Source organism: Morone saxatilis, unplaced genomic scaffold, assembly GCF_004916995.1.
Source record: "Morone saxatilis isolate NCDOM2014 unplaced genomic scaffold, NCSU_SB_2.0 Contig20, whole genome shotgun sequence".
Taxonomy (NCBI): Eukaryota; Metazoa; Chordata; class Actinopteri; family Moronidae; genus Morone; species Morone saxatilis.
In genome coordinates this window covers 12,164,762-12,179,825 of record NW_023339763.1, presented here as the reverse complement: position 1 = coordinate 12,179,825, position 15,064 = coordinate 12,164,762, and the positions used below count along the sequence as shown (strand labels likewise).

Genomic DNA, 15,064 nt, shown 5'->3' with positions numbered 1-15,064 from the left:
ATTCGGTCAAATTTCCACCACAGTAGTTTTGTGTGAAAGTTTACTGTAACTTTTTTTTGTAACACAAAAACAATATAACCACCCCTGACCAACCTTGAGATATAAATAACTTAGTATTTAACAACTTTTACAGTAAATTTGCACTTTGCCCTGGGCTCATTCACATAGTTTCTACCTGCAATGAGGTGTTAATCCATCAGTCTGACAGAGATCTTCAGGTAAAACACCAATGTTCTATTTTTTCTTCTCTTCCTCCTCTTTCTTCTGTACACCCTTCTCATTCGTCTCCACTTGATGTTCTGGTTTCTGTGCCTCCTTCCCCTCACTTCCTGCTGGCTGTCGGTTCGCGCTTTTTGCCATGGCCTTGGCTGTTTCCTTGCCTGTTGTCTTCAGAATGGCTTTGATGCCCAGATTGTCAATGTTGTATGCAGCCACACCAACATTGACCACTGACTTCAGAGCAGTGTCTGTGGCTTGGCCTGCATCATCACCATACCTTCACCATGAATAATAAGGTGCAGTTAGGGAAGGTGTAAGAAAATAAATGAGGTGGATGAGTGTGATGGGTGATATTGGTACTGTTGTCGTTCACATCAACACACCAAAGGTCAAGAAAAAACAGTCAGACTTCACTTTGTGGCAGTTTTATTAGTAACGTATCAGGAAAAAGGGGATACAGATGGTATGAACAGCAAGAGCACCACCACCCAACACATGCAGACGTTCAGCCACAGCAAACAAACAGGTAGACAAGCCCAGAAACACACACATAACAGAAGCTTAAACTACACCAAGTCAAACAAAAGAACCCAGAACACATACTTCATATGTACAGATAAGTTAATCAAAGAAAGTCCATTTTCAAAAACAACTCTGTGTTAGCTGTTAGATTTGGATGATAAGATTTCTTATTGAGGATTATTTTCTGACTTGATCTGGGTCAGTTGTTAGTTCACAAGTCTTTGCCTTTACTCCACCATGCAGTCATATGTTTATTAGCTTCTCTATGCCCTTAAACCTGAAATAGAAAGAAATCGGTGTGAGAGCAGATGAGTTTCCCAACGTACCAAGTAGAAAGCAACTCAGTAGTAACTGTTAGGCTGGTTTCTGATCCAGAACAGTTCTATTGTTGTTAAAAGAAGATTCAGAAATAAGTTGGAAACCAGATCTACAACAGATTATCAAAGATCAGAATATTTCTATCAGTTAAATAAAGAAGCGGGAATGGGAGCTTTCAGAACTTACTTGTACTTCATAGTCAAGACAGTCTCTGATGTAACACTTTTGCCAACAAGCTTTGCTCCAGTCTCCAGACTAGACCAAATCGTAGAGAAGCCTGAAAGTAATATTTGGATCACACATCTTTAAGCAAATATTTCGAATGCTGAAACATGACTTAATATTGTGACGTCAAATAGAGTTAATAATATGACACCAGTGTAAGACGAGGTACAAGGCTATAGGTCATATTATAACTTGCTTATATAATTGCTTGATCCGGAAATGATGGTGGTGTCTACCTTGTACGCTGCTGACTGCCACAAACTTAGCTCCATCTAAGTTGGAGGCACGGCCGTCTTTGCTCTTCTTCATAGATTCTGGGACGAGCTTAGTGCCATGTTTCTTCACATGGGGTGCCATCTTCTCTGCCACGTGTCCTGCCACCGTACTCACTCCATTAACTGTAAAGATACATAATTATACAGTATAAGCATACGTATTAAAAAAAGTTTTCTTCAGCCATATGTTAAGCTTGTTTACTACCCAAAAGCAGTTTGTATTCTTATCATCATTTTGTCCCTGAAGCAGATTTCTGGGTTTGTTTGTATGAATGATTATATCCTGTGTGGGATGATTTATATCCCTTACCCAGGAACTGGCTGACTCGCACAGCACCCCCGGTGGCCTGTTTAGCCACCTGCAGACCTTTGGTGACACGAGGGCTGACCTCTGAAGGCGTTTCCTCAGGTGTGATATGGTCACGGATCTTGGCTGCTCCTTTATGAATGGCCCTACCAGTGGCCTCTGCTCCTTTTACAAACTCAACACTTAGCTTTGCAGCTCCTAAAGACAGAAATATTATGGCTTGTAAATGTACAATAGCAATATCATGTGTTGTTGTCATTGTTGATTCTTAAAATCCCTACTACAGGCAATGGAAGCGGTAGTTGGTTGGGCACATTTGCACAGATAAACACCGCCCTCTAGTGCTCATGTTTGTAGACCAAGGACCATCTGCTGTATCTGTGTATAACACTGTGTAGAGTAGTTTTTTCCCTTTTGTTGTACTACACACCTGACAAGATTCCTTGTGCCATTTTCTCACTCCATCCAGGAAGTGGTGGTTTTTCCTTCTCTCCTGTCGGCACTGTCAGACCTGTTTGCTCTTTCAGGGGACCAAGGGGGATTTTCTCACTCAGGTTGATGACCTCTGACCCTGCCCCATCTGGACCCTGTCAGGGAATCCACTAAGTTATATATACACAACAGTTATCCTGAAAGGAGACACAGTAAGATGCTTGTTTATACACCCAAACAGGGTGTACATTCCTGTAAGCCATGACTAAGCTGTCTAGGAATGTTTTACCCAAAACTATTTTGTTTCAGCAAGTGCCAAGAGAGCAAAGTGACAGGTATTGTTTGTGTAAAAGCACCAGTGCATTTACAGCACTGTGGATGTTTTTGTTTAGACAGAAAAAGGTGATAATGCAAATGTATAGATATGTGTCACACAGTCAACAGTCAGGAATGAGATGCTGGATTATACTGTGCATTCATTTCAACACTCACACCCAACACCCTCCTTTTCTCTTCAAACACAGAAGAACACCCATATTGCTCCATTGACTCCACCCCCATCCATAGGTGTGGTCCATACTGACAGCAAAGACTGACCTGGATCCTGAGTTCAGCCAGCTGCATTAGGAGGTCCTTAAATGTCTCTCGGTCAGCAGCAGGCAGTTCGGAAGACAGCACTATACCCACGTAGGACCCCGGCGTCTCTGCCAGTGAGTCAGGGAACATGAAGATCCCAGAGTTAGCCAGTAGCACTGGAGTGTCTGCGGTCAGCGGGTACAGCCAGTCACACACCTTGAAGACACACAAAAAACAAGGAGGTCGGCCATGATGAATGCCTCTAGTTCAGAGGTCATTACCCATGTATCATCATTACCAAAGAGGCTGCATTCATTCTAACTGATCACTGGGTGTAGTTCACTACACATCCACTATTCTTTGCAATAACCTCAGATCTTTGACAAGCAGGACATGATGGCTTTTGAGTCCTTATTGTTTCCCAGGGGGTAATTCATTACATGGGAACTAAAAATCATCCCATGTCTAATGTTATTTTCCCAATTATCTTCATATGTAAGAGGAAGTTCTCTTGTGAGGCCCTGTCAGCCTTACATGAAAATGCATTGTCATTTCCCAGCAGGCACAGTGTCCTGTATTACTTTTGACCAAATGTTTTCCTCTTTCAAAGACTCATCACAGGATTTTAGCCCCATCAGGACTCATCCACACAGCCATCCACACAGATATATATAAAAAATATATAGACTTGATGCGGCATCGTGCCACTGGTATGCCGACTGACAGAATGACCCCTGTGAGGGCACAGGACACTGACCAGCAGCACAACAGAAGCGCAGAGTCATCTGTTAATGGGACCATTGTCTTGCCTGGAAACAAAGCAGGGCCAGAATATAGGAGAGCAGCCCAACAGCCTCGTCTGGTGGGAAACAGAGTCATGGGTTGCACTGCAGCATACAGCACCGAATAATATGCGCTTTGTAGAAGTCCAACAATACATTATTACTTTATTCATTAACTTACTGTGCCATAAGACTTTTTGCTGAAACTCCAATAGTTTTATTCTATTGGCATGCTAAAACAGATGAACAGATAGATTTCTTAGCATATACATATATATACACAACAACTATATTCTAATATCTTTATTTAGTTTAAAAAAGTGTTTTAACATCTGGCCAACAATCTCATTACAGTTAGATTATAAAGGCAATGAAGGCATTGTAACTAGATCTGAAATAATTACTAAATTGATCAGTTAGTTATAGTAGTTATTTGACTGAGAACTAAATGGCAACTATTTTAATAATAAAATAATCTTTTCAAGCAAAAATGCTAAACAAAATCAGTGGTTGTTGTTCCTCCAATGTGAGGCTTTTCTGTTTTTCTCTGCTTTATAACACTGTAAACTAAATAACTTTTTTTTATTGTTGGTCAGCATTTGAAGACATCATCTTGGGCTCTAGGAAATTGTGACATGTGTTTTTATTACTAATCTAAGAGGTTTCCATACACAAAACTAGTTGATGAATGAAGAAAATCATTCAAAGAGATATAATCTAAGTTTAAAACTCAGTTTTGACATGTTTTATCAGAATTTGTGCATGTGCTGTCAAACTCAAAGTGAACAATGGATACATGTACTGTATGATTATTAACACCTTTATTTGTAAGTAGAACATTTCTTCAAATCTACACATCAACATAATGACTCATAGTTAGTTATAAAACTGGTCTATTCGTGACGCCGTGGTTTTACCTGACGTAGTTTGCTGTTCACACCTACTCAGCTATGAGACACACACCCAAGGAAAATGCTTTGCTAACATACACACACAGATATTTATTATGACATGTATTATCATGGCATACTGTATACTTACATGTAGAAATGCAGAGGGTCTTTCAGTCTTGTGCTGACTGTCAAACGTCATAATGCGAAGGTACCCTGGAGAAGACAGGGAGCTGACCTGCCCATTTGGTGCCACGAAAAACATCTGCACCCCAGAGGGGATGACAAGCATTTCGCTTCCATCTCCTCCTGCTGCTGCTCCAGTCGGTTTTCCTGACCCGAGGCCACCTCTACCGGGACCGTAAGCCAGACTGCGGTGGCCGACTGTTGGCTGTGGTGTGTATGCTGGAGGCTGGTCCCCTGGATTAGCCATGGCTATAGTTCCTGATGCAGGGAGCGTGTGTGTGTGCAGAGCAGCAGGGGAAGGAGGCCTGACAGAGGGTGTTTTAGGGCTTGGGGTTTTGTTCTGCGTGGTGGCAGGTATTGTTGGGTACAAATGGTGGAGGGAGCTTTGGGGAGGCTGACTGTTTGGTGCCAGGTCTGGATAAAGATTGGGAGGAAGATCCATCAACAGGCGGCCCGTCTGGCTTCCTGTCGTCAGTGGAGAGGTCTCCAGATAGGAGAGGTGGGTGTTAACAGTTCTCAGAGTGTCGCTCATCCTTTGCTGAAGCTGCCTGGCCGTGTCCCAAGTCGCTCCCTGCTGTCTCTCCCCCCGAGTGGGAACTTCCATTCCTTGGGTAAGGTGCTGCCGACCTTTCCTGTAATACTCCAGGGCCTCCGCTCCTTTCCCTGCCTCTTCAGCAGCCTGCCCACGGCTCAGGGAATGAAACGCCAACTCGTACTGGTCCTTGATGAGCAGCAGCTCGGCAGGCTCAGCCATGATGAGGAGCAGACGGGATATAGAGGCTAGAAAGGAAAGAATGGAGGCAGAGAGGAGTGATATCTCCAAAGTGAGACAACGTTTGATCTGCTGTTGGTTTTTACAGTATTTACATTAATTCTAATAAAGGTATATAACTGACATTATGCATTGGTTGTTTGTTGTTTTCCTATTTCCTACAACACATAAATATTAAACATTGACTTATTAGTGGACCACGGTTTGTTTTTTTAACTTACACTTCAGTTAGCTGGATGGGAAGCAGTTGGGATTATGAGATTAAAAAGAACTACATGAATAAAGAGTACAAAGAGGAGATAATGTAGGTGTCACTGAGATAAACTATGTGTGAAAAGGAAACTAAAAGTTGGTGGCATTCCTTACTGACAGAGGTGCATGGGCTTCAGGGCAGAGCAGATGCATTAGTGTGAAGAAAATCTCTGTAATGTAGGCCTGATTGTTGTTGGCGGCTTTCACAGGTTGTGAATGTCCTGAGCTGACAAACACATCAGGTTTTACCTGAACAACAAGCCTATTCTGAGAAGTGTTCTCTAGACATTTTAAAGTACTAGTTTACACATTTATTGTTAATCTCAATATCAAACACCTGTTGCCTTTCTGAGACATCACTGCCTGATCAACAATAATACAATTTAAATCTGGCTTACCTTGACAGGCCAACTTTAATTTCCCGGGAAAGAAAAAAAAAACAACAATAAACAAGTGGTTTTAAAGAGTCCTTATTTCGGGTTTCTAAAGTTCTTCTGTACTTTCATAGATGTAAAAAAAAATAAATGTCTCAAATAGCCTACTCATTTCAATGCGCTCACTTCACGCACTAGTTTAATCTGTCGCATCCCCAGCGGATAAACACGAGCGTCAAGGCAACAAAGCGTCAAAAATGGCTTCCGGCCAACACTTTCAAAATAAAATCCACAGGTTGCACGTAACAATACTAACTAACTATACTAACAAATACAGCATTTTTTAAAAGGACTCTGAGATAAAGCGAACACATCTCCTTAAAGTGTAGTAATTAGTCCTTTCAGTCACACATAACCTGTTCATAGAGGGATACATCTCACTTGGGCCATTCAATATAAAAAATACAGCTCACGAAAAAATGCTTGAATTTATTTATCTAAAAGATGTATTTCATGATTTAAAGATATCATTCTGAACATGTTACAAGTATATATTACACAAGTAAGTATATATTATATTATAATGACTTACCAGCTTTAAAATCCTTTTGTGTCAACACTGCAAATATTAAAATTCTTCAATCATGAAGTATGTTTTTTTTAATCATTTATTGTGTTTGCATAAACTATAAGAAAAAAATGTTCAAGGTGATGTCCAGAGGGGTATTGGTGGTAGAATCAGCTGTGGTTGTTTTGTTCACAGTCTAATTATGTTTTGGCAGAAGCGTCAGAAGAAGGGTGGAGCAGTGATTCATAGGAAAGGCAGAACAGCAGGTGGAGTGATCACTGAAACGTGACAATGCCTGTAAATGCAGAGATAAAAGTCATTCATTTAGTGATGTAAATCTGTGTCCTGGATACGTTAACAACCCAAACAAACTATCACGAAAGATCCCAAAGGCCTATACAAGTATTTAGAAATGTATGTGTATGTATATACTGATATACTGTGTATATATATTTATTTTTTAAAAACTAGAATCTGTGCCTTACTTTGAGGTCTTATACTTTTCCCTGATGGCCTGTTGTGGGCGACTCTCTGCACTGATGTACAGCTTGTGGAGGTCAGTCAGGCAGGGCACAATATCAGCCATGGTATAACCGGTAAAGGCATGTAAGGAATCGGGCTAAAATATGAAAAAAAAAAAAAAAAAAGCCTAAAAAGTCATATTTTAGCTAATTTCTTTTAAAATTCTTATAACAGGGACTTTTAGCACTCAGATACAACAACATGGGACTTACCCAGAGAGATTTGTTTACAGTGTATGTTGCTAGGCAGTAGGCTCCTGCTGCCACTGTCGATGGGGTGTACTGTAGGAATGGATCAATTTCAAGCAGGCTTAACTCTGCTACATACTAAAAGCAGAAAAACACACATCGCCAAATAAAAATAAAATCAAGGTATGTGGAAAAGTGTCACCTCAAGAGGCAGTGGGCATAAACCCATGGTCTGGCTGGCATTTGAGTCACAGATTTTTCTCACCAGGGCAATGTTCTCTGTGATGGTACAGACAGAGTGTATGGATATGAAAAGGCGAAGGAACTGGTTTGCGGTTGGGGCTGCCATCTTGAAAGCCAGCACTTTCAGAAAAACATTCTCCATCCGGATCAACTGCTTCTTCGTGTAGGTGCTGTCTGTGGTGTACACAAACTCATTCAGCTCAGGAGGGAAGATCTCCTCGTATTTTCTACAAGGCGACAGATCAACAGACGTCAGTTTCTGTTTTACAAATCAATGACTGGATGGGACAGGGAAAGTATCAGATCTTTAGAATCACAAACATTTGCTTACGCAGCAATCATTAATGCAGCTGTGCCGACCAGTTGCAACTTTCCCCGTCTTACATATGCTGTGCAAGAGAGAAAGCGGTCCAAATAGTTGACAGCAAGGTGCAGAGTTTCTGAGCGAAGCTTGTATTCCTGGACGACTTCCACCAGCCAGTCCACCAGGATGACTCGCATGCACTTGGTGATCTCTGGATGTTGCTCCAAGTAGCCTGGCCTCGGCCTGAACCTCATCTGGCATTAGAAACAAAAGCTAGTTATACTGAAATATTTCCAGCTAACCAAGGAGAAAAACCTAATAACTACTACACATTTATATGAAAGAAATTATTTGGTGCTTATAGTTCAGATAATTACGCACTTCACTCTCCCTCAAGTGCCGGTGAATGTCCTCCGCATACTCAGAAACACACAGCACCTCCTCTGACGTCAGTGATTCATCTGGTTCAGACTGCATAGAAGCATCTTGGCATGAATCTACAAGAGTAACCAGCAGTTTGGTAAGAACAGAAGAGCAACAAGTGTTACGTGTTAGGTGTTTTTGTATTTGCCAAACTCACTCAAACTCAGTTCCAGCAGGAGTCTCAAATCTTGATTTTGCAGTGCAGCGGTTTCTGTATCTAAGTAATAGCTGTTTGAGACCACTTCTTGACCGGAAGCAGCAAGAACAACTTCACAAGCCTCTTCGACGTACACATCATAGCTGGAACTGGAGGGACAGCCCAGGAAGGTGAGCTGGGAGTTGTCTGAGATCGAACTTTGTTTGGAAAACTGGTTTCCCTGTGGAGAGAAATGGGACAACATGATGGCCGCATTAAGTTGAAATGTAAATGTTCTTCTCTCACTCACCTGGCTGAGAGATCGACCACGCTGCTCATTTTCTGGCAACACACCGAGCACCGTCCGCTGCTTGGTCCACTGGAACTGCGGGGCATCTGTTTTGCTTGAAGGTGGAATATTTTCTTTGCTAGTGTGACCACCGCAGTGGGCATTTGTGTTGAAGTTCATCTTTAAACAAGCAGATGGGGAAAGATAAGGTGATAAAAGGCGACTATCACGGTATAAAGGAAAGCCAAAATAACAGAAATTTAATTGAACAGGTACATAAATCATTACTAAAATGATTCAAATTAAAAAATCAGCCCATTTTTAAGCAGCCTGTCCAGCAAAGGATAAAAGCCCTGTTTTATAAACTGTAACATGTCTAGCATATTTAGTTTACACAAAAACGGGCCAGTAGTATTTGCACATTGCCACTTAACTCCTGCTGCTTGACTTCAGGCAGTAACCATCATTATGAAATTACTATTAGGCACAGAAGAATAAATACTGGCCCACAGACTGTAGGGTAGTCCTTATTCCTTATTACTTACTCCATAGACTCATGGAAATTGGACCACACCACTGTCTCCTTCCAAGCATGTGGCCGTGATAAAATAAGGCCCTATCTAGAGTACAGACTGTATAGAGTCAGTGTTTGGTTTGTCCATTCTGGGCTACTATAGAAACACAGCAGACTCCATAGAAGAGGACCCAATCCATCGAATATAATAACAGCTTATTCTAAGGTAATAAAAACACAACAATTCTCTCTTTTTGGGTGATTATACACTAATAAGAACATACAGTTGTGAATTATACTTGCCATTTTCTGCCAACTAGATCCTGCTATGATTCACACACTGGACCTTACATAATTCAGCTTTTTGGTTAAAATAACGTAAACCAAATGTGAAAAAACACCGAATTATAACAGTGCCCAGAGCCCAAGGGGATGTATTCAGATTGGTTGTTTGAACTTCAAAAGAGAGCATTACATTATTACACCTGAGAGGGGACCAGTGAATGTTTGGCAATACTGTTTGAAAAATGATAATGAATCGATTTTAATTGATTAGTAGTTGCAGATCTGCAGGTAAAGGTCCAAAAATAGATAAATAAATAGAAAAGTAGTCAGCTTTTACTGAAATTTACAGGAAAATGTCCCCGAAAACCTGGAAATCAGATGTTTTCCTCTTTCTGCACAGAGGTGCACCTGAAATTGTCATCACCCATGGTGTACAATAATTAACCACTCCACAGACCAGACCAAGCTACCAGAGCAGCAACGAGCGCACGAAACAAAAAAAAAAGTTTGCCACTATAAGCCATTCACTTCAGTGTATCACAGAGCACAACAATGCTTTCCCCGGTCGGTTTCAAACTAAAACAGGTTTATCTGATCCTAACAGCAAACTCACCATAATCAGGACCAGCGTACTCAACAGTTCAACGTAAAGTTAAAAAGGTGGAAACTGTGTCATTCCACTAACGACCTACTCGGTGTAAGTACCACTAACTTTCTTATGTGTTGCTTAGTTGGTGACAAACAGCGACCTCTCGCTGCGTACAAGCGACTTAAAGCAGCTTCCTGGATGTCCGATGTTAGTTGTTTGGGGTTTTTTTTTTTTTTCAGGTTGCCTTGTGAACTAATCAGCTGTTTCCTCCGAACGCCTCTCTGACCAATCACGTGCCTGAACGCAACAGCTGACAGTTGACGACGTCGTGCGTCAGGAACCCGTCATTGGATTACCTGAACTACAATTAGTTCATCTCCAAATTAAATTAATAAGTGTTCTGTTTTGACTGTGGTTTTGCATTACTACCTCAAAAAGACTGCAAGTAGTATTTTTTATAAATGTTTTTTTTTTCTATTGGCCGGAAGAAAAAGAAAATAAATGCTGTGAGGAGCTCATTTATCCATTTGAGAACGTTTATGACATTTGTTTACAACCTCAGCACTAGAAAAACCTCACGCTTCCTCTGGTTCTCATCAAGATATTTCGAAACGTCTCATCTCCCCTTAACTACAAAACCTAATGACACAAAACAGCTGCTTCTTTTTGCAGAGTGCTATATATTTAAATTTCTGACATATCTGTTTGACAAATCTAAAGCGTGGTCACTGTTTGCCTCCCTGTTCCCATGACTGGGAGCCGCTCCAAGATTTCTACTTGATATCATAATCAAAGTAGTTTATCATAGATTTCACTGGGATTTCTTCATCCTTACAGTTCTGGATTTTCTCTTTAAAATGAGAAATTACTCCTGCTACAACTTGTTTTTTTTTTACATACACTAAAAAACATAAACATTGGTTGAGGGTGAGTAAGGAAGAAAGCAACACTGCTTATGACTAAATGCCTTTCTGCCAGTTTTGTTCTCAGCTGGGGTTAAAATGTGTATACTACATTATTTACTGTGCTAGTTGGTTGCTGTTGTTGTTGTCTGGTTGCATCTCATGTCAGAGGAGTGGCAAATTATTTTCTATCCCAATATAGGTACAGATAACACAGGAAGACACTGTCATCCACAATAGATAACACAGAGATATATTGTCCTGTGTGTTCACACACCAGTGTTACATTGTAAGTATTAACAAGTAGAGATTACATGGCGGGTATGACCTGCCCTCAGATATCACAGCTGACCAAAATGTGGGTGTCATCAGAGCGTTTGTCTGTGTTTCCACCGTTTCTCACAAGCTTTAAAGGTAACTTAGATACCAAATGCATATTGGACAATAAGGGAAAATAAAAAAAGTCTGTATAGAAAGCTTTATGTTTTGTCTGAGTGAGGTGCAAGTTCTACATTGTCCATGAGATGGCAGGCTTTCTCTTCAGTAATAATGGTCTGGTGTTTTTCATACACACTAACACATCTCATTTGACATGTTGGTATGTCAAATAAACCTTTTAGGGCTTGTCAGATTACGTAACCAAATAGACGCAGATTCTAAAAATGAGGACACAACCCCAAGAAGTCAAATACCAGGAATACGTTTGGATAAATTTACAACCGACCCTGTGACATTGTGACCCTGTTATATCTCTCTCTACAAATTACAGAGGCTTTGCTCATTCAAACTCTTTAGGGAAGGAGATGGTGCAAAGCCGTGAAATATTCAGCTGATTAAAATACCAAAGTGACTCTTATTCAAAGTAGTATCTTTGCCTGCAAACCAAGTGGATATTTAGAAGCAGAGTTGCCTGAAATAATTATTAAATACTTACAATGATTATTATCATCTTTACATCTTACTCACAGCAAGAACTACAGCCACTAAACTAAAGAGTCAAGTATGAGAACATGGGAGGATCCAGGAGCATTAACCACAGTCCTGTCATGCTGCTGCTGCTGCTGAGCAGCTCCATTGGAGCAACAGGGGATTAAGGATTCCAATTTGCAACCTTTTGGCCACAAGTCTGCTTCTTGAACCTTCAGCCAACCATCACGCTACACTTTCCTGACACTGTATTTGATGGAAGACTCCTTCACATTTTGTACACTACATTTTTATTGGTATATTTATCATTGCTTTAACCAGAACTGCATGTTTCACCTCTAATCAAATCAGTGTAAAGATTCCCTCTTTTTTGGATCATTTAGTTGGATTTAGCTGCATCTTAATTCTTGCCTATATATGTATAGTATATATATATATGACTGTTTTAATCATTACTGAGAAAAATCTATCTTGCTAATCTATTTTAGGAAAACTAATATCAAGAGCTGTCTACATTAGGAGGCACTTTTCTTCCGAAGAGTTTATTATCAAGCAGTAATCAAAGATTACAGAAAACATTGTTATGCCTCAACAGAGGGAACAGCTTTATCTTTTTCTGCAAATACCAAAACTACACCTGGAAAAAAAATTTTCAGTACAGGACAGACAGTATTGCCTGGATTTAGTGCATACACCATGACTCAATAGCATATTTTATTTAAACTAAATTTAGATTATATGTGCTGTTATCTGGAGATCATAAAATCAGAGACAATAAAGACAATTTCTTGCTGAATCTTTTTCTTATGCAGTTTCTGTTCTTTGGGTGTTTAGCACACATTTGCAAATCCATGTGTTATTATTCACTTTTATCATTACTGTGAAATTGCACAGTTTGCAGCTGAAATAGATATCAATACCAGTTACAACAAATACCAAAAAGTGGATGAAAAAAGACCGGGTACAGAGAGTAATTGTCTCTCTGACAGATAAGATGCATTAGGACTTTGTTCTACCGCAGAACCAATGAAATATCCTCACCTATTTGGTCCAGGACAGATGGGAGATAAGGTGGCCTGCTGTGGCTATTTTCCCCTCTCGGAAATAAAATCAATATCTGTTCACTTGTGCAGAGAGAAGGAACTGAACACACACACATACATGCATTCATACTTACACACAAAAACACAAACATGACACTTTAACAGGGGACACAAAGTCTGTGCGTCTTCCTCTGTCTTTTTATCTCCCTTTCTCATATCCGTTCAGTCCCTAAGCAGATGCAGATTGCTTATGACAGATAGCACTGGGTTGCTGCCATTTCATTAACGTGATGTATTGCTGGTGACAGGCTTGGACCAGAAGGGCTGGGGGTTTGAGCATCACCTCTAAAATACTGCGCCATCCAGGAGAGTCCTCCCGGTGAGGATGGACGTCTCATCTCTCAGCAGCAGCCTCATCCAGTGGTGTTACCCCTGTTGGGAGGAATCACAGCTCAGATTGTCTCTCACCTTGAGTGCAGAAAATATTCTCACCATTAGTTCAAAAACAGCAGAAAAAGCTTCTAACTTGGAGGATAAAGAGGTGGAAAAGACAACCCAATCGGCTGAGGTTTATCCATGTTGAACAAGGATTTTCCAGTCACCTTTTGCAGGAAAAGAAGCTCATAAACTCATCCTTATTCAGGCTTAATTTAACAATTGTAATCAAACCATACATTGCGCTGTTGTGTGATATTCAGATACTGTCTGCACATTTAAATGCCTGGAGAGGTATTGTGATGTCCTCTGATATATCACCCTGTTCTTAGTTTTCTCCACAATCTTCCACTCCCCATCATTTCACTACCATCACAATGTAATTAACACAACTGACTGATTGCAACTTTTATCTATTAAATGTTATCTGCTGCCTGTTCACATGAGGAGTTTAATGTACAGTACGATTGGTTGCTATCTCTAGACAAAAGAATGGAAACATCTCATGGAAAAGATCTTCTTCCTCTTCCTCACTTATTTCGTTACGATTATAAACACTGCTGCAAACGTGGGTCGTGTTAGGTTGAGGGCCAATTAGCAGCACTTATTGTTTCTAAAGGAAGGCTGGCAGTCAGCACTCTCATATCCACGTTTTTTCAAAGCAACATGAGACTAGCAGAACTCTAAAGAGGCCGACCGATTTGTGGCAAACTGCAGGGGCATCAGTGAAGAAAACAAATTGCAAAATAATTTAACATGTGGAGGGAAAGGGTCTCGAAACTCTACCAACCAACTACGTCAAATATGGGGAGAAGTGATCACAAGTTAAAAAGAATCTATTAGTGAATCTATTAGTGAATAAGATAAGAGATAAGATATTCCTTTATTGATCCCACTTAGGAGAAATTCAGGTTGACATAGCAGCAATAGGGCAAAGTAGTTGCCAAAACAGAGAACAGGAATATCACAAATATAACAAATACAAAATATAATTTAGAACGATCTAAAAAATCTATCTATATTTCTCATTGTCTGAAGGTCAAATTTGTCACCCGGTCTTTTGACTATAATAATGCTTTATTTAATGATCCTCATGTGGATCAAAGGACCTTTTGTTGAGGAATATGATGTGGAAATGTGATGCCAATCTCCTCCATTAAAAGGCCCATCACTCTAATGAGCCAGGGGCATGAAAAGAAAATGAGCTTTGAAAGAGGAGGGGGGGTGTTATGTCAAGACTGAGAGCTCTTATTGTCTGTTTCTTATGATGGATGAATAATTATGCTGCTTAAACCGGGATACCACAACTCACACGCACACACACACACACACACACACACATAGAGACTGTTTAAGTAATCTATAACCAGCGGGTAACAATACAGCATGTGGTATAACCATAATGATGCAACAAAACCTTTGATTAAAGTTTAATTGTTTACTTTTTGGGGTGTGCTGCCGTTTTTTTTTTTCCAATTCATTAACTATTGAGCGAATCAGAGAGGAAGATAGTGAGAGAGAGGGGGAGAAAGTAATATTCACTGATAGAATGAAAGACAAACTGAC

At 40.3% G+C, this 15,064-nt stretch overlaps 2 protein-coding genes across 2 annotated transcripts; both read right to left on the bottom strand.

Annotated features, from left to right (window-relative positions):
- Positions 1–381: 381 nt before the first annotated feature.
- On the bottom strand, positions 382–5,511 carry sparta (spartin a). Its single transcript, XM_035666778.1, has 7 exons — positions 4,698–5,511; positions 2,896–3,090; positions 2,297–2,453; positions 1,870–2,064; positions 1,521–1,682; positions 1,246–1,336; positions 382–1,018 (listed from the first exon to the last, which is right to left on the bottom strand). The coding sequence occupies exons 1-7, from the start codon at positions 5,484–5,486 to the stop codon at positions 985–987; spliced, it is 1,623 nt and encodes a 540-aa protein (XP_035522671.1). The 5' UTR covers positions 5,487–5,511; the 3' UTR covers positions 382–984.
- Positions 5,512–6,801: 1,290 nt separating this feature from the next.
- ccna1 (cyclin A1) lies at positions 6,802–10,397 on the bottom strand. The gene is made up of 9 exons (XM_035666873.1): positions 10,216–10,397; positions 8,825–8,983; positions 8,536–8,755; positions 8,337–8,452; positions 7,983–8,209; positions 7,674–7,878; positions 7,433–7,546; positions 7,184–7,317; positions 6,802–6,993 (listed from the first exon to the last, which is right to left on the bottom strand). The coding sequence occupies exons 1-9, from the start codon at positions 10,216–10,218 to the stop codon at positions 6,942–6,944; spliced, it is 1,230 nt and encodes a 409-aa protein (XP_035522766.1). The 5' UTR covers positions 10,219–10,397; the 3' UTR covers positions 6,802–6,941.
- Positions 10,398–15,064: the final 4,667 nt, after the last annotated feature.

What these genes read in the sequence shown, in the direction of transcription:
- sparta (XM_035666778.1), bottom strand. Translation starts at nt 5,486, where the DNA reads ATGGCTGAGCCTGCCGAGCTGCTGCTCATCAAGGACCAGTACGAGTTG. An exon ending in GGCACAAGGAATCTTGTCAG is followed by an intron (nt 2,065 to 2,296) that starts GTGTGTAGTACA and finishes TTCTGTCTTTAG; the next exon opens with GAGCTGCAAAGCTAAGTGTT. An exon ending in GGCAGTCAGCAGCGTACAAG is followed by an intron (nt 1,337 to 1,520) that starts GTAGACACCACC and finishes TATTACTTTCAG; the next exon opens with GCTTCTCTACGATTTGGTCT.
- ccna1 (XM_035666873.1), bottom strand. An exon ending in CCTGCTGGAACTGAGTTTGA is followed by an intron (nt 8,453 to 8,535) that starts GTGAGTTTGGCA and finishes TTACTCTTGTAG; the next exon opens with ATTCATGCCAAGATGCTTCT. An exon ending in CTGTAAACAAATCTCTCTGG is followed by an intron (nt 7,318 to 7,432) that starts GTAAGTCCCATG and finishes TTCATATTTTAG; the next exon opens with CCCGATTCCTTACATGCCTT.